Source organism: Dromiciops gliroides, chromosome 6 (assembly GCF_019393635.1).
Source record: "Dromiciops gliroides isolate mDroGli1 chromosome 6, mDroGli1.pri, whole genome shotgun sequence".
In the NCBI taxonomy this organism is placed as follows: Eukaryota; Metazoa; Chordata; class Mammalia; order Microbiotheria; family Microbiotheriidae; genus Dromiciops; species Dromiciops gliroides.
The window spans coordinates 120,738,726-120,766,506 of NC_057866.1; the positions used below are offsets into that span (position 1 = coordinate 120,738,726).

The window sequence follows — 27,781 nt, forward strand, 5'->3', positions numbered from 1 at the left end:
GAGAATTTACTTGTTTTGCTCATTAGAGATCAGAACTAGCAGAAATGGGTATTAGTTTCAGAGACAAATTTCAGCTTAAAGTAAAGGAAAACCTCCTGACAAGCAGAGCTATCCAAAAGATTGGACTGCCTGAGAAGGTAATAAGTTCTTCCCCAATTAGGGTCTTTTACAGAAGACTGAATAAGCTCTTGTCCCTGGGGCTCAGGCAATCATTTATAAAAGTTCTAAATTGTATTCTTTGCCAGGTACAGGTTGGACTAGGAATTTCGCCTTTTAGATCATTTCCACCTCTGAAATTCAGTGTTTCTACCAGATGTGAAAAGAAATCCTCAGCTGGTAACACGCATACCTATGTAGATGGGCCACGGGAATGTGGCCATTAAGTTTTAAAAAGATAATCATCATTCTAGAATTTTTTAAATGATAATACTATGAGAATCAATGAATACCAAACCTAGAAGAGACTTCATATGCCATCAGTAGCCCATAGGTGACCTAAAATTTCATTTGTAATATCCCCTATATGTTGTCATCTAGCCTTCATATGAAAACCTCAAATGAGAAGGCACTGTCTTGACGTAGCCCTTTCCATTCTTGGATATCCAAAGCAGTAGAGCTTCATGAAAGTATGGGGAGGGGACCAGAGAACTTGTTGTATAGATTTCAGAAAAGGGCATACTAGGAAGTCATAGCCATCCCATTCCTTACTGATCTGTAGCTTTCAGGAACAGAAGCACTGCAGGACCCTCATAGCAGAAAAAATAGCTCCTTATGAAATGACCCATGGATACTCTCTGTAAGACTATAAACTACTTGAGGTCAAGACCATGTCCTCTTTATTTTAGTTACATTTGTTTCCAGTATAGTCCTTCAAATAGAGTTTGCACTTTATAAAGGGATTTTTAAATTTAGTTAAAAACAAGTCACTCACTAGACTTATACCAAGGAAGTCTAAGAGTGTTATGTGTTGTATAATGTCTTTAAGCTTTACTCCATGATAGATAGATAGACAGACAGATGGATAGATATGCATATATAGAGATAGAGAGAGATCTCTAAGAAGTGGAAAACAGTACTGCTAGAAAGGAAAGGTTAAGGGAAAGGATATTGTTCTTAATTATTAAGCCACTTTTGGAAAGAATTAAGAAAATAGCTTGTCATTCGAAAGTTTTATAGAGAATATATTTTTCATATATATGTATGTGTGTATACATATACATGTGTATGCATATGCATACTTACATGTTTACACATACTATATATACACATAAATACATAGCTTTCCCATTGGGAACTTTAACTTGAGAAGACCTTTAGAAATTATAGAAATTAAACTCAAAGAATGAATGGACTTTCCTTCCAAAACAGAAACAGTTTTTCAAAGCTTAAACCATTATGAAACTGTAAGTTATCATTACACAATTGGACTCTACAGAACCAGTAAATAATCACAGAATTACAGAATCTTAGTTCGACTCCATGGCACAGTACGAAATCTGTAAGAATAACAGAATCTCAGACTTGGAAAATATCACACAAGTCACGTAAACCAATATATATCTAAATGACAATCCCCTCTACAAATAATCACCCAACTTAGCTAGAAGACCAGAGACAAGGAAAAAGACATTAGGCCCTAAGGCAGTGCATTCTACTTTTGGTTACCTGTAATTTATTAGGGTTTTCTTTACATCAAATACAAATTTGGTCTGCAACTTCACCCCATTACCACTGGTTCATCCCTCTCTCAAATGACAGTCTCTCAAAAACTTGAAGACAACAATCATGTCTCACTTGAGTCTTTTCTTCTCCAGACTAAATATTCAAAATTCCTTCAATTGATCCTTAAATGACATGGTTTTGAAATCTTTTATCAGCCTGACCTACTTTCTCTGGAGATTTTCCAGCTTACCAATATCCTTTCTCAAAAGTAGCATCCAGAATGGAAAACAAATATTCCAAATGTGGTCTGACCAAATCATAATTGAGCAGAACTATCCTTTTCCCTTATTCTTGTTTGTTTGTTTGTTGATGAGGCAATGAGGGTTAAGTGACTTGCCCAGGGTCACACAGCTAGTAAGTGTTAAGTATCTGAGACCTGATTTGAACTCAGGTCCTCCTGACTCCAGGGCCGGTGCTCTATCCACTGCACCACCTAGCTGCCCCCCTTTTCCCTTATTCTTAACACTATAACTCAAGGAAGCCTACGTCTTCATTAGCCTTTTCAGCTGCTACATCAGAGTAATCAGAGTACTGAATGATATGGAGTTTCTAATCCATTACAAATCCCTAGATGTTTTTCTAATGAACTGTTGCCTAGCCACACCAACTGTACATGGTACTTATGAGAATAGGGTTTTATTTTCATCACAATTAAATTTTATTTTACTGTTTTTTGCCCAGTAGCCTATCCTGTCAGGAGTCTTTTGGATCCTGATTCTCTCATTTGGTGATCCCATCAGCTCCCATGGGTTCACTTGTAAACTCCATACGGATAATTCCCAAATCTATATATCCAGAACCAGACTCTCTCTTGAGTTACAGTCATATATCTCTAACTGCCTCATATATCTTAAGCCTGAATTGCCATAGACATCTTAAAATCAACATTCCAAAAACAGAACTCATTATTTCCCTCCAAACCCCATTCCATTCTGAGCTTCATTATTGCTACCAAGAGTAGCACCATCTTCTCAGACACCTAGGCTTACATCCTTGGGGTCATTCTCCATTCTTTATTCTCATTCACCCCACTCCACTCACTCCATAGGCAATGCACTGTCAAGTCATTTTTACTTTCATACAACAGATGAGCTATCCTTCAAAGCCTTAATTTATCTACAAAGCTGATAAGCATGCTATTTGTGCCTTCATACAAGTCATAGGGGGGAAAACAGTTGAACAGTTGGGCCAAGAAAAGATGCTTTGGAAATCTTCCTAGAGATATTACTCCATGTTACACTCTCAAAGTTCCAAATCCAACCAAGGCTACTGTCAAGTAATTCACATTTTCTCTCTTTGTCCACAAATATTATGCAAGAGCATTTATCACAGTCTTTGCTGAGAAATGAGGAAAGGGGAAAATAAGATCAAGTAGTCCACTAATCTATCTTTTACTAGAATATGAACAAATTTTTAGGATGAATTATTTTAATGTTACTTGAAGGAAGTAATTTCTAAGATGAAAATGTTTATAGGCCAGTGGTTACATATGATGAAAAAGGTCAAATAAAGAAGTATTTATTATGCACCTAAAATGTGTCATCTAGTATAAGATTACTTGCTATTATAACTAAAAAGATCTGGGGGGGGGGGTATTTTTCCTAGCAATGGAGAAAAGTTCATATTGATGTCATTCCAATTTGAAAACAAAATTGAGTGAAGAAGAAACACTCAAGATAAAAGTATTGTGTGTGCTCTGGCCATCTCTCCCAGAGCCAAGCTGGCTACATTTGCTCCTAAGAATTCTAGGATATCCTGAAGGTTTGTTTTTGCTTGTTTGTTTTTTTGGGGGGGAAGGACGGGAAAATTGTGTCTCCTCCGGTGATGGCTTTAGTCTTTCTCAGCTCTGTTTCTCTCATTGTTAGGGGACATTTAACTACTTAATCAAGGTACAGCAAGAACAAAATACATACATTTGCCCCAATATCTCAGGAGTATGTTCTCCCCTGTGCCACCTCTTCTCTGGAGGAGAGCAGGAGATGTAGAGTTACCTTAGCTCATTCCCTACATGTTATTGTTCCTATAAAATTCATGTCCAGATTTGGGTTAAGTCTAGAAGGTCTTTCCTTGTTCCTTGAAGCATCAATGTTGGAATATCTGCAAAACCAGCTCTGTAACACTGAAGGCCTTCTGTGCTCTGGAACACTGGGGTGCTCAGTTGCCCTCTGAAATTTTGAAACTAAAAAAGTCATAGAGGGTCTACTCTTTTTACCTAGAATGGAAAAAAATGCAGAGGCCAAAGACCAGAGACCAGTTCTTGGACTGTATGGCCTGAAAAGTGAAGAAAGCCCTAAGAACTTTTCCCTTGGAGAATCAATTCTCAAAAGATATTATGACTTAAAGAATTACTGAATGAAGCAGAGAGGCAATGAGGAGGTGACTGAAGCCAACAGGCCTCTTTGAGTGTTTCTACAGCCAAACAAAGAGCCTCCTCTGCACTAAGTGATTAGCCACCTACAACTAGTAATGGAATGTCTACTCATATTCCAGTCTCCCCAAGGCACTTCCCTCCTACATAAGTATCCCACAGGAATTCTTTAGTTTCTACACATGAGGAAATTGTATAAGTTAAGCAAGCTATTCAACATATACAGTGCAGCAGACATAGTTACATAAAGAAAAAACTATAAAACTTCTTATTTTTTGTCATGTTTCAAAAAAACTACAAAATGCACAAAAACATTAAGGAGTCAATCTAGCAAGGTACACTCAAGGATTGTATAGAAGACATATAGAATTCATTAAAGGCATTTTAAAAATAATTCAAATAACAGCACTTAGCAGAGGCCTTGGCATGTGAATAAATGTCTGATTGATTGGAGTCATTGTTCATGTCTGGGCCATGCCAACATAATAAAAATGATGATCCTAAATTAATTTACAAATTTAATGCCATACCACTTAAACACCAAGAGAATACTTTATAGAGTTAAAGTAACAAAATTAATTTGGAAGGACAAAAGATCTAGATTCGCAATGAAAATAATCAAAGATGTAGCAATGAGGAGAAAATAGCTCTTCCAGACCTCAAATTATACCATAAATCAGTTATCATCAAAACTCCTTGGTATTGAGTAAGATAGTAAATCAGTGGAACACAGTATATAAAGAGGAATCAGAAATAATTTAACTCAATAACAAGCTAGGTTTGCTAAACCAGGGAATAAATTACTTAGGAAATAGCTCCCTATTTGAAAAAGTACCAGTGGAATAACTATTAAGTAATTTGGCACAAATTAGGTTTAGATAAGCACCTGATGCCATATATAGTTATACCACAATCTGAATGTTAAATGCCACACCACTAAAAATATAAGAAAGAGCCAGAGCAGGCACAATTTACAATTAGGCATAGAGGGAGACTTCTTAAACAAATAAAAGATCAAGTTTACCTCAAAAGAAATAAAAAGGTAATTTTAATTATGTGAAATTGAAAAGATTTTGCATAAAAATTAATATGAAAAGTTATGGTAAGAAGGTAAAATTCATTTGAGGGAAATTCTTTGCATCCAATATTTTTGACAAGAGATTGATAATCAATGTATCTGTATATTAATATCCAAACTCCAAGATATATATCTATCTATAGGGAACTAACACAAATATGATTTTTTTTTAAAAAAACATTCCTCAATGAATAACTAGTGAAAGAATATAAACAAATAGTCTCAAAGCAGAATCACAAACTTTATACAACCACATGAAAAGTTGTTCCAAATAATTGCTTTTTGTTTTTTGTTTTGTTTTGTTTAGTTTTTAATCTGAGTTTTCATCTCCCACTCAGCAAATCGTCAAAGATAACAGCAGCTAGGAATAAATGGTGAGGGGGTTGTGAAAAGACAAGAACACAAATACAATGTTGGTAGGATTGGAAATTGATTGAGCCATTCTAGAAAGTATTAATGTTAAGAAAATAACTAAAATGTCCACTGCTGGACACATAGTCCAAGGAGATCAAAGATTGTTTAAAAAACACACACATACAAAAAGATCCAATAAACACCAAAATCTTTATCGCAGCATTTGTGGTACTAGCAAAGAACTATGAACAATGCAAGTGCTCATTAATTGGGAATGGCTAATTAAACTCCCATGAATTAATATGAAGTTTTACTGCACTACAAAATAAGCAAGTGTAAAGAATATAGCAACAAGGCACATAGAGTGTGAAACAGGAGGCAGCATGGGCCAGTCAAGTCAGTCCACCCCCATCACTTTGATCACCATCTCCCCTCAGACACAGATGGAGACAACAGCCCAGAACCCTGAACCCAAGAGCTTGGGAACAGAAATATCTCCACACTCTTTGGCCGTCATTCTGTGATTTTTTTTTTCCATTCAGTGTAAACAAGGCAGAAATCCGTTTAATGAACTTTGAGGACAGAGTGCCAATCCCTGTACGAAAACAAAAAACAACAAACAACAAAACTTACCTTTGGGGAAATGATATAATGTAAATAAAAATCAACTTGGTAGGGGAGGAGAAAAAACTTTTCAATTGGTTAGTAGAGAAGAAATAATGTTTCTAGGAGCTTCTGAAGGAAGAGGGGGTCATAACATTGGGAGCATAGGAGTTGGGGGATGTAGTCTTGGGTTTGGGGGATACACACCTGGGATTTTGAGGGTACCCCTGGAGTCTGAGGATGAATTCCAGGTGCTGAGCTGGAGGATGCACCCCTGGGACTGGCAGAGGTACCCCAGGAGTGGGGTGATATACCCAAGGAGGTGGAAGATGTACCCCAGAAGCAGGAAGGTAAACCCTAGGTCCCACAGCTCCTGCTACTAAGGACCCAGAAAAGATTATTCTTGCCACCAAAGTCCTTGGAACTGGCAAACAGATAACATCATGAACTGCTATGATCTTCATCAGAGAAAATGACATTTTAAAAGAGACATTACCATCTGCTTTGCTGCTGCACCCTCAGGTACACAGGACCTTACCAACTGACTGGCAGCTGAAACCCTCCAAATGTGTAAATTCCCTCATTAGAATGTGTGTACCTTGAGGCAAAGCATACTTTGCTTTAGTATGGGTATCCCCTATGTTTAGAAGAAGGCTTCACATATAGGAAGCATTTAATGAATGCTTTACTCATCCATCCATTCAACAATAAGAGGCATAAGAAGATTTGTATTAAAGGATACAAAGCAAAGTAAGAACCAGGAAAATAAAATATGCAATGACTACTACAAAGTAAATGTATAGGGGGCAGCTAGGTGGCGCAGTGGATAAAGCACTGGCCCTGGATTCAGGAGGACCTGAGTTCAAATCAGACCTCAGACACTTGACACTTACTAGCTGTGTGACCTTGGGCAAGTCACTTATCCCTCATTGCCCTGCCAAAAAAAACAAAAACAAAAAGAAACAAACAAAAAAAACCAACAAAGTAAATGTATAAAGTGGAACCAAAAAGGGAGGGGTGCGGGCAGATGGATAGGAGGGACTGTGTGATTATCATAATCAAACTCAACAGTAAAGAAGAGAAAATGCATTTCTCTACCTTCTTTGCAGAGGTAGGAGATTATGAGTGTGAATATTCTATATATCAGACCAAATCGATGGGATGTTTAGTTCTAAGCAGTAGGTGATAGAGGGGATCTAGTCCTGGACTTGTGGTCAGGAAGACCTAATTTCAACTCTTACTTCAGGTACTTATTAGCTTTGTGACCCTGTGCAAGTCACTTAATCTCTGCCTGCCTCAATTTCTTCATCTGTAAAAAGGAAAGAAGACTATCTCCCAGGACTATCATTAGGACAAAATGAAATCATATCTTTAAAGTGCTATTTAAAAGCCAGCTTTATTATTTTACTGAACTGCTTTCTTTTATTTTCTTTCCTCTTCTTTTAAAATTCTTTGTTATAAGAAATAGCTTCTAGGAAGTCAAGGCAGGGGGTAACATTTGCAAATAAAATTGAGATTCAAAAAAAGGAAAATTCATCATGTTTCATACATAACTTATTCAAGCTATAAAGTACATGAATGTTCTAATTAGCTACACAATTTGTCAAGGATCCCCACATCTTTATTACCAGATAACTATCAGTGTTTTCCTCTTCATAGAAAAGTTCCTAAAATAACAAAGCAACTTTCTCACATCCCTTACCTATAGTAAACACATAACTATGAAAATATGGCAAATAAACATCAATACAAAATTCCTATTTCCTTAAGAAACATCAGGTTTTTCAACTTCAAAAGCAGGTTAATCGACTTCCAGGGTGGAACCAAGATGGCAGAGGAAAGGCAGTGAGCTCTCGAACTCATGACAAGATCACTCCAAAAAGCATCCAAATAATGCCATAGGACAATGCCTGGAGCAGCAAAATCCACAGAAGAATGTGCTGAAATCATCTTCTAACCAAGAACGGTTTGGAAGGTCAGAAGGAGGGAGCTGCTGTGCTAAGACAGGAGAGGAGCCCAACCCCAGAGTCACCCTGACACAGATCCAGTCCCAGGAAGGCTTCACCAGAGAAGGAGACCCCCAGAGCCTCTGAATCAGCTGAAGGGCCAGTGTCATCTGGAACTAAACTCACAGTCTGATAAGAGGGCTGAGCACTTGGCAGGGGGGGTGGGACTACAGAGGTCTATGCTGAAGCTGAGGCAGAACTTGGGTTTTCCACCCCTGCTGGGAACCAGGAGGTAGACTTAAAAAGCAGTGGCCAAGGTGGAGCTGACAGCCACATCACACAAAGCTGGTTGATTAGCAAGTTGGTCTGGGGTCATCTATGGACCAGAGAACAGGCCAGGTGAGTGAAGAACCTGCTCCTCCTTTTTTTTTGGGGGGGGGAGGGGGAGGCAATTAGGGTTAAGTGACTTGCCCAGGGCCACACAGCCAGTAAGTGTTAAGTGCCTGAGGCTGGACCTGAACTCAGGTCCTCCTGAATCCAGGGCCAGTGCTCCATCCACTGTGCCACCAAGCTGCCCCCTGATCCTCCTTAAATCATACCACCTAGGACTTCTGAACCTTGGGATACTTCAGCCTGGAAACAGTGCTGCACTTTAAGGAGCTAAAAGCCAAGTAAATGAAAGGCAAAATGAGCAGACAGAGAAAGGTGAGGACCATAGAAAGTTTCTTTAGTGACAAGGAAGATCGAGGTGCACCCTCAGAGGAAGAAGTGAATATCAGGGCCCCTATAGCTAAAGCTTCCAAGAAAAATATGAATTGATCTCAGGCCACAGAGGTACTCAAAAAGGACTTTGAAGATAAAGTTAGAGAGGTAGAGGAAAAAATGAAAAGAGAAATGGGGGTGATGTAGGAAAGACATGAGAAAAAAGTCAACAGCTTGAAAAGCTCTCTGATGAATATCATTGCCTAAGTATTAGGATGGAACAAATGGAAGCCAGTGACTTTATGAGAAACCAAGACACAATAAAGCAAATCCAAATGAATTTTAAAATAGAGGGCAATGTGAAATATCTTCTGGGAAAAATTGCTGATCTGGAAAATAGGTCCAGGAGAGATCATTTGAAAATTATTGGTCTATCTGAAAAACCATGATCAAGAAAATAGCTTAGACATCACCCTCCAAAAATTTGTCAGGGAAAACTGCCCTGAAATTCTAGAAGAAGAAGCTAAAATAGAAATTGAAAGAATCCACCAATCACCTCCAGAAAGAGATCCCAAAAGGAAAACTCCTAGGAATATTATAGCCAAATTCCAGAGCTCTCAGGTCAAGGAAAAAATATTGCAAGCTGCCCAAAAGTAAGAATCCAAATACTGTGGAGCCCCAGTCAGAATAGCACAAGATCTAGCAGCTGCTACATTAAAGGACCGGAGGGCATGGAATATGATATTCCAGAAGGCAAAGGAATTAGGATTACAACCAAGAATCACCTACCCAGCAAAACTCAGCATAATCTTTCAGAGGAAAAAATGGGACTTTAATGAAAAAGAAGACTTTCAGGTATTCATGATGTAAAGACCTGAACTGAATGGCAAATTTGACTTTCAAATACAAGACTCTAGAGAACCATAAAATATTGGAGTTGGGGGACATACCTGGGGTTGTGCAGTGGGTGACTCTCTTGTGTCTGAGGACGGGTTTTGGCTGGGATCAACCTGGGTCCAGGGTGGATGCTTTGTCCACTCTGTCACCTAGCTGCCCCATGATGACATCTTTCAGGTTAAATTGAGGGGTGAGGGGAATGCACTAGGGGAGGGGGAAGGGCAGAGGTGAAATCCTACATGAAAGAAACAGGAAAAGGCTTATGGAGTGGGGGAAGAGATGGGAGAGGATCAGGGCAGTAAATTAATTTTATACTCATCAGAAGAGGCTCAAAGACCTTAAACTCATCAGAGTTGCCTCAAGGGGAAACTAACACATACACCCAACTGGGTGGAGTAATCTATTTAATCTGGGCAGTAAATGAGCCTAGCACTCATCAGAATTGGCTCAAAGACCTCAATCTCATTAGAATTGGCTCAAGATGGGAATAACATACACACTGAATTGGGTGGAGTAATCTCTCTAACCCTGCAGGAAAACAGGAGGGAAAGGGGATAAAGAGAGAGAGGCAAAAGAAGGGAGGGCAGATTGGGGGAGGGGACAGACAGAAGCAAATCCCTTTTGAAGAGGGATAGGATGAAAGAAGAATTATAATAGAATAAATATCATGGAGAAAGGAATAGGATGGAAGGGAAACAGTTAACAATAGTTATCATGAAAAAGGGGGAAATTTCATAGAAAAAATATTTATAGCAACTCTTTGTGGTGGCTAAGAATTGAGAATCAAGGGAATGTCCATTAACTGAGGAATGACAGCTGAAGCTATGGTATATGATTGTGGTGGAATGGTCTTGTGCTATAGGAAATGACAAACAGGATGATCCCAGAAAAAACCTAGAAAGACTCATGATCTGATGTATAGTGAAGTGAGCAGAGCTGGGAGGACATTGTACATAGTGACAGCAGTACTGTTCAATGAGCAATTGTGAATGACTTAACTCACCAATGCAAATGATCCAAGACAATCCCAAGGGTCTAATGAGGAAGTTTACTATCCACCCCCATAGAAAGAACTGATAAAAAGAGCACTTGTGGAATGTACATAAATAACCTGATTGTGGTGTTGTGGAGGGGGAGGAAAGAGAGGAAAGGAGGGAGAAAAATTTGGAACTCTAAATCTTATGAAAATGAATGTTGAAAACTACCCTTACATGTAACTGGGGGAAAAATGTTTGTTGTCGATAATGATAGATCAAAAAAGTAAAAAGCATCAGTAAAACAAAAAAAGTAGGTTAAAAGGCCTTTGGTATCACTCAATTTACCAATTTTGGCCTTTAGTTGCAACCTCTCCCCTTTCCAGACTTCCTGTATACTCCCACACAGGCCTCTAGCTTCACAACAGTCTTGATATTGAAAAGAGTCTTTCTCTCTTCAAAATGACTGACTTTCAAAAGGGAATCAAATGTGACCTAAAGATCACTTCAAATACAGTCTAGCAGCTTGAATCAAGACTGAGACCAAAATATCATAACCTGCTCCTTTAGAAAACCAGGCTAGAGACAAGAGAATATGCCTAAATGATGATATAACCATACCTTTTATTTGTATTAAACTTTAGCATTTTCAAAACATTTCCACCTACATATCTCACATGATCCTCCCAATGACCCTGTTGAAGTTGATTTAGATAGGCAAGGGAAGTTGTTTTATTCTGTTTTACCAGAAAGGAAACTAAGACTTAGAGATGTCAAACAATTTGTCCAAGGTCACACATAAAGCATGCAGAAGAATTAGGAACAGAACAGAGGTGTTCTGACTCCTTAGGCCATACTCCTAGTGTTACATGAAGCTGCCTCTTGAGGCAGGAGGAAGGGAAAGAGAATAAGCACCTACTGTGTGCTAGGCCTGTGCTAAGCACTTTACAAATATTTCTCATTGGATCTAAATAATGAGATATGTAATAAGCACAGTATAAAACCAAGCCTTCATGCTTTGTGTTGCTAGCTGAGTCATGTTAAGTGACAAAAAGCTATGTTTAGCCACATAGAATTCATTCCAAAGGCTTTATGTAGCTATCTGAGCATTACTGAATCAGTCTGGGGATCTTGATGTGTATTGACACCAAGACATTAAGTCAATTTTGTATACAAAATGAAATATATGGTTGCAACTATCAAGTGACCAGGGAATTTTATGTTCTGAATTAATTCATTAGCTGGTATATAGAGATGATTACTTCTCTACATACTAGATTACTAGACGATTACATGATTTTACCAATTCAGAACTGGTTGCAGGGCTAGAGTCAAAGAGTTATTAATGGTTTGGAGTCAACATGGCTGGAGAATTTCAATGGAATCCCCCAGGGATCTGTGCTTGGCCCTTAGCTATTTAAAATTGTATTCATGATTTAGATAAAAGCATAGATGGCATCCTCATCAAATTTGCAGGTGTCATAAAGTTGGGAGAAATAGCTAATTTCATTTATAGCAAGGTTGGGATCCAAAAAAATCTTGGTGAGAAAGAGCATTGGAACGATGAATCAATCTTTCTATCAAAAAGTATTTGTTAAATAAATGCCTACTATGTGACAGGCACTGTGCTCATTTCTAAAGATATAAATATGAAGAATGAAATTTCACATAAACTTTCATATTTAGATTCAAAGTCAACTGTACAAGTACGCATGTCTAAAAAACACTTTCTGCATGACCTTGGGCAAGTCACTTAATTTCCCTGTGCTTCAATTTTTTCAACTGTAAAATGAAGAAATTGGACTAAATGGCCTCTCTTCCTGCCCTAGATCTATTATTTTAGGATCTAGGAGTTTTAGTATGACTCAGCAGTATGCTGTGGTGACAACCACCTCCACAAAACTGACATGAGAGACCCCACATGTTACTGTGTCATTTTCTAGGAAGAAAACTTTCTCCTTTCCTTCCACCTAAGGTAGGAGTGCTTTCAGTGGGTCACTTATACAAATCTGGTCTTGGAGGCTTATAACTATTGATTTTACGAGTTATCAAAGACAATGCTTTGAAAGCCCAACTTTTAAGCTACTTAAAGACCTTATAATCCAAACAGAAAAGGAGAATTCTGATCTTCATGAGAAACTTAGCTGCCCACAGGTCTCGTGTAAATTGAAATAGTCCTGAAATCAAACACACACACACATGCCCGTACACACAAACACACGTGGGAAAAAGACTGTCTTTTGATGCAGACTTGGGGTGTCCTACTAAGTAGGGGAAATACAAACATCAAAATAGACTATAAATGCACTATTTTTTTTTAAATACCATAATCAAGTACAATCCCCAACTTTAAATGCCAAGAGGGAAAGTGCTATGGTTGAGTCTCCCTTGTGTAATGTCTCCCCTACATAAAAGCTTAACTTACATAACTAGGGGTACAAATGAAGCTAAAGCAATTGAGTCATTGAGCTACATCAGTAACTCCTCCTACTGAATTCTGAATCTAGTCTAAACAACATTTTTCAGCAGTAATTGCTTCAATATAAACCAAAGTGAAGCTCAGAAAGATTTAGTTATGTCCACCTCTGATTCAGATTAGCCTCCAGAATGTACTGAGTTCTTCATTTTTTTAAATGAAATTTTCTTAATATTAAAAATTTGCTCACGTAAAGATACACACACAAATAAATCTGTAGCAATTGACTTTCTTATGAGGCGGAGATTTTTGTTGCTTCTGTGGCTAAGGAGAGAAATATATATGTTACATATATATATATATAAATTTGCTGTCTCATGGAGTTTTTTGTTTTCATGTAATTCTTTTTTTTTTTTTTTTGGCGGGGCAATGGGGGTTAAGTGACTTGCCCAGGGTCACACAGCTAATAAGTGTTAAGTGTCTGAGGCCAGATTTGAACTCAGGTACTCCTGAATCCAGGGCCGGTGCTTTATACACTGCGCCACCTAGCTACCCCCCTGTTTTCATGTAATTCTAAGCAAACATGAATCAGGGTGGGGCAGATCAAGTATATGTGTGTTTGTAGGGGAAAGGGACTGAAGTTTCCCCAACTCTACCCTCTCTTCTGCCTCCCCTGCCCCCAATAAATGATAGCTTGGACCTATGAGCAGAAAGCTCATAGGCTTCTTCCAGCTCAAATATTCTATGACTTTATTATCCATTAAACATTTCAAGGAAGCATGGGAATTTCTAATTAAGTCTGATGATATATATCAAATTTTTCTCAAACTTTTCATTCCTTCTAGAATTCTAAAATGATTTTATTATCATCAGATCATTTTATTTATAACAATATTAAGTATGAATTATAATAGAAATAGTAACTCATATATTTATAGTTTTAAATTTTGTAATATATACAAGATATATTATTCTATTAATGTAGAAAATTATTTGGCCAATAGACACTTTGAACTACCTATAACACATCAATTCTAAAGAATTACCTGAATCGTAAAAAGGTTAAGAGAATTTTGGAATGTGTCACACACCATTGTCTTATTGTTTGCTTGTTTTTTTGTGGTGCAATGAGGGTTAAGTGACTTGCCCAGGGTCACACAGCTAGCAAGTGTCAAGTGTCTGAGGCCAGATTTCAACTCAGGTCCTCCTGAATCCAGAGCCAGTGCTTTATCCACTGTGCCACCTTGCTGCCCCCCACACACCATTGTCAGAGGTATATTTTTATTTCATGTCTTTCTGACTCTAACCTCAGAAAAGAATTCATCATGCTACATTTCCTCCAATAGACAAAAGTTATGAATTAATCCACTGTCCCAAAAGAGCTAAGAATAATATTCTCCTACTAAGTTATAAATTCTTTAAGAAAAGGGACCATGCCTTTTACTTTAAGCCTCCAAAAGTGGTTTGGCACAGTGCCTTAAACACAATAACCACTTAATTGTGTTGAATAAATGGATTGAAAGAATATTAATCATGCAATGGTCCTTAACACTATGTCATTCTATGTTTACTGTTTAAGATCTTCCAGGACTCTCATTTTTGAAATGGAGAAAGTAGGGACATTGAATACGATCAATAAAAGCTGACACTTAATGCAATTTCCACAATTTTCTGTACTGGGGCATAAAAATAGCCTTCTTTCCATCATATAGCTTCAGGAAAGCACATCTCCTAAAAAGAAGCAATGTTCTCATTCTGAAACTGGGTAAAAATATATTGGGGTCTGTATGCAGTAGTCCTGAAAGGACTCTTATTTTTCCACTTCCAGTCTTTCTCAGATAGCCTTTCTCTCACCTAATCATACCCTTTTTCCCTGCCTAGAACCATCATCCTTTCCTGGAGTCTTTCATGCTAGAAACCTCCATCTGTCATGCAATCATGTAGAGTGGAATTTCCCTTTCCATGACGTCAGCATTGGAAGGAAAAGAATTCTTGATGAAGTGGAACTTGTACTGCCCTATACAACAATTATTCTTCTCCCAGATTCCTCAGCTTTCCAAATGTATTCAGTGAAATAAGGAAGAGTGATTAGTTTGATGTAATGGTGAATAACAAGTTGTAAGTGTGTCCTCTCTCATAGGCCCAGAGATATTCAGTAACTTAGTCAGTCATGTAACAAACAATTGGGAGAATTCAGATTGAACCCATGTTTTTTGACTGCATAAGACATTGCTCTTTCCATTTTACCATATTAACTATTAAAAAGGGGGGGTGAGGGTAAGGAGGATTACTCCCAAGAGCAAATAATTATAAATACAAGAGTAAATAGAAACCTGTAAACTTACAGGTGAATATGAACAGTAAGCCATAGGTGTCAAACTCAAGGAGGCCTGCTCCCTGAGTGGGTCAGATTAAAATGTAATGGGGAAATGTTTAACAAAATAAATAAAAATATAATACAGCATAAGTAGTGTTAATTTGTGGTTTTCTAAATCAATATGCTGCCCATCCATTTCTATTTGTTTTGTACCACTTGTATAAACAATAACAATGTGTCCATTTCTCAGAATTGACAACTTGCTATTTCACCTTGCTTCTTAGAACTGGCAAAAAGTTGTCTTTCTGAGGGTCTTTCCCAAGCTCAGTGTCTGATATCCTTATCACTGCAAACTGAAGGACAGAGTTCTGTTTGTAACTGATATTACAAACTACAACGAATGCTGGTCCAAAACTTGTTCCTAATTTAAAATATGAAGAAATTCAGAAAGCACATGCTCCCTTTCCAGGCCCCTCTAAACTCTCTTTCCCAATCAGGGGACCTAGACACTTAGCTTTGTCTCAAAAATCTTTTGGCCATCAAGCTTAAGTAGCCCTACAATCAAGAGGTTCATCTATTAGTACTAATTTAAACAGTGAACTCCTAGGTAGACCAACAAAAATCAAAAAGTGTTCTTTAACTATTTTTAGTTGCAAATGAGCATACAGTTTACAATCCTCCAGTATGAGGTATATTGGGGTAGGATCCCACCAAAGTGAACAAATATTTTTTTCAGGAGTTCTTGTATGTAAATGTAACATTTTTCAGGGTATCAGGATTAGTTAGAATGTGAGATTAGATAACTCAGTAATAAATTCACTCTTTTTATTCCTTAGGAACACAAATTCTCTTTAAATTGTCAAACCCTCTAAAACAAATAAAAGCACCATTAGGTTTAATGGCACATGAATTCAGATTGAAGATTCTAATGGGCCCAGTAAGAAAGTATCTCATTTAGTAAAAGTGTCTAATAACAAAACTATTAATACCATTTAACCACCTTTTCTAGGATAATTCCATGATAGAAAATATATGAAACATACCTTTAACCCATAGATTAGTTTACAAAATATTGAAAATTTTAAATGTATCTAAATGTACCAATATTAGACAGGGTATTACCTGGTCCAAGTATTTTTAAAAACCCAGAATAATAAACATCTACAATATTCAGAAGGAAATAAATATTGAAGCTTTAAAAATTATACATCCATGGGGGCAGCTAGATGATGCAGTGGATAAAGCACAAACACTGGATTCAGGAGGACCTGAATACAAATATTCAAATTCAACCTCAGATACCTGGCACTTGCTAGCTGTGTGATCCTGGGCAAGTCACTTAAGCCTCATTGCCCTGCATACATACATACATACATACATACATATATATATATATATATATATATATATGTGTGTGTGTATATATATATATATATACACACACACACACACACACACACACCCCTACACAGAGGGCTAAAAGGTGGAGGTTATAGAGAATTGGACCTGGAGTCAGAAAGACCAGAGTTAAAATCCAGCCTCAGATGCTAAATACCTGTGTCACCCTGGGCAAGTCACTTAATCTCTGTTTACTGCACTTTTCTCATCTGTAAAATGGAGATAATAACCACACCTACCTCATTTAATGAGGATAAAATGAGCTAATATTTGTAAAGTGCCTTAAAGTACTATATAAATAATAATATTATTATAAATAACATTCTAAATACTGAAATAATTATGTTTCTCAACTGAATTGTGTGTAGTTTCAAGTTTCTTTGGACAAGGGATGGAGAATACATGGGAGCTAAGATTTTGATGGACTTGAAAAATAATACCATAAAGCTTCACATTTCTGAAATTTTGTGGTTTGTTACTGAATCTTTTAATTTTACAGAACTGAGCAACTGTATCTCACACATACATCACAATTCATTTTAATGAAATGTGAGTTTTTTGCCATTTTAAATGGACAACTTAAATCAGTAACAATAAGGTTTGTTCAAATGGGTTTGGCAATACATATAAACAGCCTTCAAATTAATGTGAAGTTAAATTTTCACCCCCCTTCTCCAGGAGTTTATCTAGAATCTAAAACACTTTCCAATAACTGCTTGAAAACATGACCCTTGGCATTTCCTTCCCTAACTCAAAAGAGTTGTAGTAGATTGTCCAGGGCAATGAAATCATGGAATCGGAACCGAATGAGACCTTAAGGGTCATCTGGAACAACACCCTCATTTTAGAGATGAAGCTGAGGCCCCAAGAGGGAAAGTAAATTGGCTCAGATCACAAAATAAGGAGCAGAGAGGAGATTTGAATCTAGGGCCCCTACTATTAGAGCCAACATTCTTTCCACAATAACATTCTGAACGATTTCCTATATCCTAGTCACATCTGGTCCCACAAGATCCAGATATTTTAGGTTGTATTTCATTTACTGTATCATCCAGTAAGTGATTGGATAATTACAAGCCAAGCTTCCTTCAGGCACACAAGTAGTTTCTAAATCAGGGCTTGTGGTATAGGTGGAATAAGGTAAAGCTGCTCTTAAATATCTTTTTAGAAGGCTTTAATTTTATTCAACTGTGGAACAGATGAAAACCTGTTAGGAATACTCACCAAGGCTCCTCCCATGTATCCTTCTGAGGGGTTTTTGTTTTTATTTTTTTTTAATAATTTCCTCTCCCACCCCAATACTTTATTGTTCTAAAAATGATTGGGTTAAGTAGAGAAAAGTGGAAATATGGAAGGTTATAGGGTAAGGCAGGAAGAAGGTGGTGGTAAAAACAAACAACCAAACAAACCACCATCCCATTTCCTTTATCCTCCATAAACAAAAACCAGTCTATTTAAGTTCCAAATCTATTCAAACCCCTGCCTAGTCTAATGAGCAAGCTGTCAACCAAGATCCAAATTAAATGCTTGCTGACTGATTAATCTTCCATTTTAACTTTTATTTTAAAAAGAACATAATAAAATGTTTAAGCAAAGACATAAAAATGATTTATCTCTTAGAGTCAGCAGAACCAGCAAGTAAATCTTTCCTTATGGCTTTTTTGTGTATCATCCAAAGCCAAGTATTTTCTATTTCACCTTAAAAAAGCCCAAACTTCCCCTAAGGTAGTGTGTTTCAGAGAAGGAAACAAACTTGACTTTAATACTGAATTTTCTCTTGATTTTTTAGGGACATACAACATTAACATCATGAAAGTGCCTATGTTTTCTTTTGGCATGAATTATTATTGTCTGACATTTGGAGTACTCTCCATATAGCGATGGGCGGCTCACTTTCAAATTATGAATCACTTTAATGCAATAAATATTTATTAGCGTAGACCAGGAGACTAAGAGGAAATTTTGATTTGTATAGTAAATATTTTAATGATTAATCAACTGCTGATATTCTCAGTAATGAGAAGGAAGTTCTATCCTGCATAGTTTTGAAAGTATGGAAGCTAGACTATATTAAATCAAAGTCAACAATGACAAATTAAGGTAACTAAATATAAACTTTAGAATTACAACAGTATTGCAGTTAGCCACATTTTCAATCCCCAGAACAATTTAAGGAGAGTCTCAAAGCTCATTGCTTATTTGAATTATTACTAACAGTTTACTGACTTGAAAGGGAGGAGTCTGAAGTAAAATGACTGTGAACTCAATATTAGGTTCCTCTCCCACGCCTACTTCAAGTCACCCTGATGTCATGGTCCTCTTCAGGAACGAAGGTCAAACAACAACAACAACAACACACAAACACAAACACACACACACTTGCAATATATGTTGTATATAATGTCTAAACCAATGATAAATAAATATAGCCAAGTTTATCAGCAGTCAGCTGAAGAGATATTAATATTTTACTTGTGATCACTTAACAATAAAAATGCAATACTTTCAGTCACTATTCCTCAGTTTCATAATCTCACTGATGATGTAAGGTGGACCCTAACCAACATTGAAACCATACATGTAATTTAATCATAATTGCTTTATTCTCTTTAAATTCATATTTAAAATATTGCCAAATACAACCCTTCTTTATTGACATAATCATCTAAAATGACCAAATTGTATCCTGATTTTCCCTGCATGCTATTTTTGCACTGACATTAGAATTACTCAGTAACTTAAGTGATCAGATTATTTTTAAAAAATATGTTCCTAATTAATTACCAATTTTTCATTGTGGTTTGGCAGAAAGAGCACAGAACTTGAGTTTGAGTGGCTGCCCTCAAATCCTAACTATGCTACTTTACCTACATGGCATTTGGGGTGTCATTTCAACTCTAAGGATTGCAGTTTCTTCATTTATAAAATGAGGGGGTTGTAAGAGATTATTTCAAAGGCTCCTTCCCACTCCAACGTTCTGTGATTGTACATAAAACCAAGGTACTCACTGTTCAAGGAAACATATCCCTGTTGAAAAGTCATAGCTCTCAAATACACTTGTTTTTGTTTCTTTGTTTCCCTAGGAGAACTAACTGGTAGAAATCATCTGGGTTAAGAAAACAGCACTGGCTCTAGAGCAGAGGACCTGGGTTCAAATTTCACTTTTGATGACTTTTCAACAGGGACTATATGATTTCTTAGGCCTATTATAGCACTAGGGGCAGCTATGTGGTTCAGTGGATAGAGCACTCCCCCTGAAGTTGGGAGGACCTGAATTCAAATCTCACCTCAGATACTTACTACCTGTGTGACCCTAGGCAAGTTACTTAACTCCAATTGTATTAAATATCTGGAGCCATCTCCAATCATCCTGATCTATATCTTGCCACTGGACCCAGATGGCTCCAGAGGAGAGCCTTAGGTTGATATCCTTGAACAGGTCTCCCTCACTTAAATCCAATTCGCTGAAAGTCATGACATCACCCCAATGTCATGGTCCTCTTCTAGATCAAAGGACAAACAACATTCTAGCACTAGAATCATGATTCTATGATAAACACTTTCACGTGGGCTTTAATGAGGTTAATAATCTTTGGACTTGATGGAATGAGAGGAAAAAAGAAAAACTTTGTAAATAATGTTCAGTGGTTCCTGGTTGCCTATGAGAGGGAGGTTCAAACTCCTAATCCCATCCTGCCTTTCCAACTTTATCTCCCAAATATGCATAAACATGAATTAAAGTTCTAACCAATATAGATCACTCTCTGACCCTTGCTATTGTTAATTTTCACTGCCTAGGACCACCTTTCCTCTCATTGTTCTCTTTCTAGGTTTCAACTCTCAAAATTTTACTGTTAAAGCCGATCTCAAATGCCACCTTCAACCTACTTTTCCAGCATTATTATTTCATACTACTCTGCATCATGAGCTCTGTGTTTCAACCCATTTCCTAAAAGGGGGAAAATGTAAAGTGTCACCTTAGGTTCAAAAAATCAATGTCACAAATAAAAGGTGTTTACATTCCAATTCTTATGAAAATGTTCTAGGGATTTTAGCGAACTACAACTTTAATATGAGCCAACAGCATGATAAGACAGCCAACAAGGCTAATGTGCTTTTAGATGACATTACAGAAGCACTATAGTCTGACCTGATCAAACCCCACCTAGAATACTGTGTTCAGTTCTAGAGACTACATTTAGGAGAAATAAGTTATGGAGCATCCAGAGTAACGTAACTAGGATTGTAAAGGTCCTTAATATAAAACTGTTTGGATCAGTTGAAAGAATTGAGGGAGTTTAGCTTACAGGAAAAAAAAAAACCCTCATAGGAAATGATAGCTATCCCCAATATTTGAAAGCCTATCATATAGAAATAGAATTAGACATGCTGCCTGGCTCTGGAGAACAGAATTAGGAACAATGGGTAGAAGTTTAAAAATGCAATTTTAAGTTTTATATAAGAAAGAATTTCCTTACAATTAGAGTTAAACAGAAATTAAATGAGACAACTCAATGATCTCTTCTCATGAAATGACTTCCAGAAAAGGCTAGGTGACCATTTGTTGAGTATATTATAGTGGTGATTCTTGCTTAGGTATGGGTTAAATAAAGTGGTTTCTGAAATACATCTCAATGCTGAGATTCTATAGTTCTTCCATAATAACCTCTTTGATCATCCTATGTGGATGTATTCTCTCCTTACTCTAAATATTTAAAGCACTTAATGTGAAATGCTCGAATCAAGACATTTTTCTAATAGATTGTAAAGTCCTTGAAAGCAGGGAAACTGTTTTAGTCAACTTCATATCTTGCATGGAACCTAGCAAAGTGCATTGCACATCTTAAGTGCTCAATAAATATTTGGTGGATGTATTAATGATGGAGCCTAAAAGATTCCCAAAACCATAGAGGAGAATCAAATACACTAAGAAAATAGAAACCACCAAACTAACTGAAGCACTAAAAAGAACAAGTTCTTGTGCTTCCCTCCCTTGCTGACCATGTGTTAACACACCTACTTATTATGTTCTAGTGGAAGGACAACAGGTGAAGTTTGCATGAAACATCCAAAGTGTTCAGGTATAGGAATATGTGTCCTCATTCAGTCTCAGACAGGGAGTAACTCCAAACTCTTTACTTTAGTGTATCAGAACTGAGATACTGTGACACTCTTCTTCTTCTTCCTCCTCCTTTTTTTTTTTTTTTAAATTCCCTAGTCTCTCACCCACATAGCCTAAGAGATCCTGGGTGCTATGAAAGAAAGAAAAAGCAACTAGAGAGAAGTGAGGTGGGAGAGGGCAAGAAAGGGTGGGGGTGGTATTTATATCATAATTATCATAGAGAGACTGAAACTTAAGAGACAGAGACTGAGCCAGAGACAGGGACAGGGACAGAGACAGATTTATATTGGCATAAGAAGCGTACCTATTGATATCCCCAAAGACAGACAGACAGGCAGACGAAGAGAGTGACAGACAGGAGGGACAGGACACACTTGCGTGTTTGAAATCATTCATACCCCCAAATCCAGGACGCAGTCTGTTGTCATAACCATCGAGTAAACTGTCCAGGATGTGGGTGAAATTCTCTGGACGTAATTTCTCCTCCTTTTTGATATCTCCTGGGGGTTCGTTTAAACTGCACCACAAAATCAACAAAAAACAACAAAAATGTATGAAATACAGAAAATCATAAATGAAAGATACAGGGAATATTGACTTGATTTTCAAGGGTCAAAGCACTCCACCTGAAGCATCATTGGAAGAGGATGGGGTGGGGGGAGGAGTGAGTGGGGAGGAGGTGAACTGATTGAGGGAGGGATGGAGGAAAAAAAAAAGGAATGGTCAAAGGAGGCACACTTCCTCTCCCTTCTTCTCCCCCTACCCACCACAAAAGCACACATATGCACACAGGCTCTTTTCTCCCTATCCCCTTTCTGCTCTCCCCTTTACCAGGTCCCAAGAAAGCCTCGGTTCAGCCAGAGTCCAAAGCCCAGAGTGGGTGCCCTGGGAACTAGCCGGGGCGCAGGAGGGGGCTGGCTAGTAGGCCACTTGGGCCACCCTGTACCCCACATACCCAAGGCCTCTGGGGAGTACTCACCAAGCCGCCAGGCACAGGAAGTGCAAGAGGGTAAAACTGACCCCGGAGGACATCGTGGTTCCTGGCTCCTTCTTGGTAGAAACCATCTTTGCAACATGCCATACTTTAAGCCTGTTCACGTCTTTCGTCTCGCAAATGCCTAGTCCAGGGAGCGGAGAGATCACACAGCGGTTGGCAACCGCGCGGGCACACACGCACACTCGCGCTCACACTCACACTCTGACACACTCACCCAGAGCGCTCATCACAGGATGAGCAAGTGTGTGTGCGGTGGGGGGTTGGGGTGCGGGTGGGAGGGGAAGGCAGGACCTGATTTTAATCGCTAGCCTTTTCTAGGAAAAGCTTAAATGTAGAGAGGTAGGTGCCCACCTCGGCACCCCTCCCACTCCTTCCCCCTACAGTCCAGGCTGCGCAAGTTTGTCTGAACCTTCAACTCCCGGGGAGGAAAAAGAGGAACATTCTCCACCCCACCCCCTATTCCAAGCTCCTTCTTTAATCCCAACCCCACCCCGCCCCCACCCCCACCTCCATTAATCCTCTTCCCCCAGAGATGGATTTTGATTTTGCCAATGAAATATAGGGTGTTTGACGACTCCTCTTTTTTTCTCAGGGCAAGGAAAGGGGGGCGGGGGGGGCGGGGTCCTTCTTCTTCCCCCTCCTCCGCTTTATCCCCAAAGAACCAAATCCACGGAGATGGTTTAGGGGCAGAAACTACGAATCTACCACCTTCAAGGATTTGGGGAGAAGGGCTAGCCAACTCCTGGTAAAGGGGTTAAATTCCACGGAACGGACCCCAATCTATGACTGATACGGTGACTCAAAAATAGGCTCGAGCTTCACTATTCATGTTTAAGACAACTGCTTTAATAAAACTTAATTCCTTTATTAGCACTCCTTCCCTCTCCACCAATATTCCCTTGCTTCCTTCCATCCTTTATGTCCCTCCCCCACCATCACTTTAACCACCCCACTCCAACCCCCCAGGCCTGGGGGCCTCCGGAGGGAGATGAAAGGGGACGCCTACTGAAAATTACTTTGACTTCTTTGCAACCCTCTCCCAGAATGACGCACACTTGCTTTCAGACCTCCCCTTCAGTTTTATCCTCCTCGAAAAAAGAAGAAGAAGAAAAAAGACGAAGGTTCTTTGGCTAGATTCTAACTGCTCTCGAAAGTTTAAAAATAAAGTGGAAATAAAACGAATACCTGCTCTGCCAGTATGCTAGTTCTGTTTGTTCTCTGATTTAAAACCAGGTGGGGGGAAATGTGGAGCTGAAATGAACAGGTCATAGACAAATCATGATGGTTTAAATGGCCCTGTGACTGCTGTGCTAAAAATAAAGAGTGCACCCAAATATATATAAAATAGTTAATTGCTTTGATTTTCTGAACACCAAGAACAGAAAGAAAAAGGGGAGGGGGGAGAAAGAGGTTGTGTGGATTACTCTTTTGGCTATGCATGTGTTGGTTTTCCTAAGGTGAAACCTGATTTGATGACCCAAATAATTTTCATTATGCAAGGTCTTTGGGATCATGCCCCAATTAGTGTGCCCTGTTTAAGGGGCTTTTGTAGGTAGATGTAGAAACATACTCAATCAGCCTGGTCTTTCATCACATTGGGAAAGAGAGCCAATCCCTCCCAGGCCCACTTCACCCCACCTCCAGATTTAAGTAGAAGTCATATATTTTACAGTTTCTAGCCCACAATAGGCAATCCATAAATGTTTGTTTAATACAAGTGATGAATTTTAATGTGGGAATTCATACCCAGTCTAATGAATAAGAATTCAAGTACTAGCTGGGTTGCCAGACTGTCTTGAAAAGAATTGTATATTGGTTAGTTTCTTCAGAGTCTTCCATGGCTGAAATGTTCAGAATTGCCATCTGCTTGAAATCTGATTCTTTTTTACTTAATTTCTCCAAATATTATTCAATATTTTCTTTCATAAAAAGCCAAATGTCAATGTATTTTTTGCTAAGTCCTCTTTATCCGGAAAGTTAACTATCTGAAAAAATTAACTAGATAAATGAAGAAATATCTTTGAGTGCAAGAGCTAGTTTTGTATAGTTAAATCAATCTATCAATGGACTCTCTTAAGAAGTCATTTCCATTCTTTCCCTTAACTTCTATACTCATTTTGTACTATTGAGCCTTTTTCACCAAGTACAGATTTTGAAAGTGGGAAGAGACCTCAGCAACAACCTCAACCAACTCATATGCAAAAGGAATCCTCACTCTACCATAGCTGATAAATGGCCGTCCAGCCCTTTTTGAAGGACTCCCAGGAGAGTTCCACCACCTCTCTAAGCAGCTCATTCTACTTTAAGACAGCTCTAATTGTTAACAAGGTTTTTGTTTGTTTGTTTTCCCTGACATCAAGCCTAAATTGGCTTCTTTGCCATTTCCACTAATTACTACAGGTTCTGCTGTCTAGGGCCAAAACAGAACAAATAGATTGTCTCTTTCACAGGAAAGACACTCACATACTTGAAGAAGTTATCATGTCCTGCATGATTCTTCTCCAGGCCAAACATGCTCAATTCCTTCAATCAATACTCGTTTGACTAAAGGCCATTCATCATCCTGGTTGCTTCTGGAAACAAGGTCCTTCTTAAATCATGGTGCCAAAACTGAATGTTATACTCCAGATAAGCTCTGACAGGAGACACTATCACCTCCCTATTCCTGAAAGCTATTTCACTCAATATAGCCCAATGTCTAATTAGGTTTTTTTAGCTGCCATATCACAATACAGACTTATATTGAACTTATACTCCAATAAAACCTCCAGAATTTTTTCAGAACAATTGCTTTCCATCTTGTGCTTGGGGAGTTACTTTTTTTGTACTCAAGCAGAAAACTTTGCATTTATCGCTACTGAATTTCATCTTCTTGAATTTAACCTAATGCTCTAGCCTGTGAAAATCCTTTTTTATTCCTGTCATCCACTGTTTGAGCTATCTCTCACAACTTAATATCATCTATAAACTTATTGAGCATGCTGTTTTTTCCAAGTCATTGATAAAAATGGCAAATAACATAGAACTAAGAACAACCCCTTGGGAATCCCACTTGCTACATTGACAGTAAACCATTAACAACTATTATTTAAGTCCAACCATCAAACCAGTTCTGAATGCATTTAATTATATTATCATCTAATCCATATTTCTCCATCTTTTCCATAAGAATGTCATTATATATTTTATCGGAAGCTTTGCTAAAATCTGGGTAAATTATATTCGCAGGATAAATGTTATTTACTAGGGTTTTTAATTCAATATGGAGTGAAGATGTGTTTGCACTAACAACAAACGTTATTTAAAGAAAAAAGAGAAATACTATATGTGTATTCAAGATTATATTAACTAATTCTAGCAAGTTATTTTTTATAAGTATTGATAGGTTGACAATGATTCATCCACACTTTTCCTCAGCAAACATCATGAATTTCTGTGCTGACTACACAGGGCTTAGGATGAAATTGTATTCTTAAAACTGAGCCATCACTGAATTCTGGTACATTGGAGGAAATTCACTTGAGTTAGTAATTATAGCCCAAAGGATCATTTCCCCTTCTTTCCCACAATTCAGCTGAAGCAAAAAAAAAAAAAAAAAAGATTGAGAGAAATAGACCTCCCCCCGGCCAACCCACCCCACCCCCCCACACACACCTTTAAGTGAATTAAGGTCCCTAAAGGGCCCCTGTTTAATAATAGAAAATGATGTGAGAGACTGCATGTCAGTCTGCTGCTCATCCCTGGTGGTGCCCCTCTGCCTAATATTACACCTGATTTAGAATAACAAATTCCAATGAATTCAATTCATGTCTGCTTCTCATTTAAGAACTGACCCCCCACACATTGTTACACATGTAATTCTCCTCCTCTTTCCTTCTCCCCCCTTATATAGAGGAAAATCTCAAAAAGGAAGCAACCTCTACCCTCTCCCACTTTCACATGTTAAGTCAAAGTTCCAGTCATCTCACTGTGGCTACCGCACTGCCTAGTAAGCGAGTGAAACTACTCAGTCTTTTGAACTAATACCCATAATTTGGGCCTGATTACTACCATACTCTAACTAATGAAGGTAATCAATCTAAAAATATATTTAAATACATATAATAGGAAAGATGTTGGGTCATAAACACAATTCTGTATCTCTCAACACACTCGTTATCTGATGGATCTTGTTCCTCTCTTCAGTAGAATAGACTGTAACCCTTCCATTCTTTCTTATCCTGTGTAACTCTTGCCTTCCATATCCTCTTGCCCTTAATTCTCCATAAAGGAAAAACCCAAATGCAATATCTTGCTGTAACTTTAAAATTCTATGGGTAACAGATCAATCATTAAGGCTGTCCAGTTATTCTCCATTCTTGCTACATGACTAGTCTACCTCTTCTTTCTAATCCCCCTTCTCTTAGATATCTTTTCTATGTCTCCTAGGGAGGGAAGTGAACAAATATTTATTAAATGCATCCTGTCCCCAGCACTGAGCTAAGCACTTTGAAAATGTTATAGCACTGGATCCTCAAAACAACCCTGGAAAGTAAGTGCTATTGTTGTTCCAATTCTACAGATGAGCAAACTGAGGCAGAATAAGCTCAAGTGACTTGCCCAGGGTCACACAGCTAATAAGTGTCAGGTTATATTTGAACTAGTTTTCCTAACTGCAAGCCTGGATCACTATCCACTGTACCATCTGGCATATGGGTCACAAGTTAATGCTATTTATATGTGTGAGAAAATAATTATTAATAATAGACTTTTGTGGAACACAGGGACCCCTCCACTCCAAGGCTTATTAGCTCATGTGGGGACCAATTTTTAATTGGGGAGTGCTAGCTAAGCAGTTCACCGCAATATTGGGGCAAGGAAGGAGACTGGCAGCCTCCCTCAAAAAAA

The 27,781-nt window shown here is 38.1% G+C and overlaps 1 protein-coding gene across 1 annotated transcript in view; it reads right to left on the minus strand.

The window, feature by feature from the left end:
• The window catches only part of GABRA4 (gamma-aminobutyric acid type A receptor subunit alpha4), a 106,423-nt gene extending 83,102 nt beyond the window's left edge, over positions 1-23,321 (minus strand). Inside the window, exons 1-2 of the mRNA XM_043970628.1 lie at positions 22,877-23,321; positions 22,296-22,414 (exon numbers count right to left, since the gene is read on the minus strand). Of these exons, the coding sequence (XP_043826563.1) occupies positions 22,296-22,414; positions 22,877-22,962 (205 nt within the window). The 5' untranslated portion in view covers positions 22,963-23,321. The remainder of the gene's footprint in view (positions 1-22,295; positions 22,415-22,876) is intronic.
• Between the last annotated feature and the right edge of the window lie 4,460 nt (positions 23,322-27,781).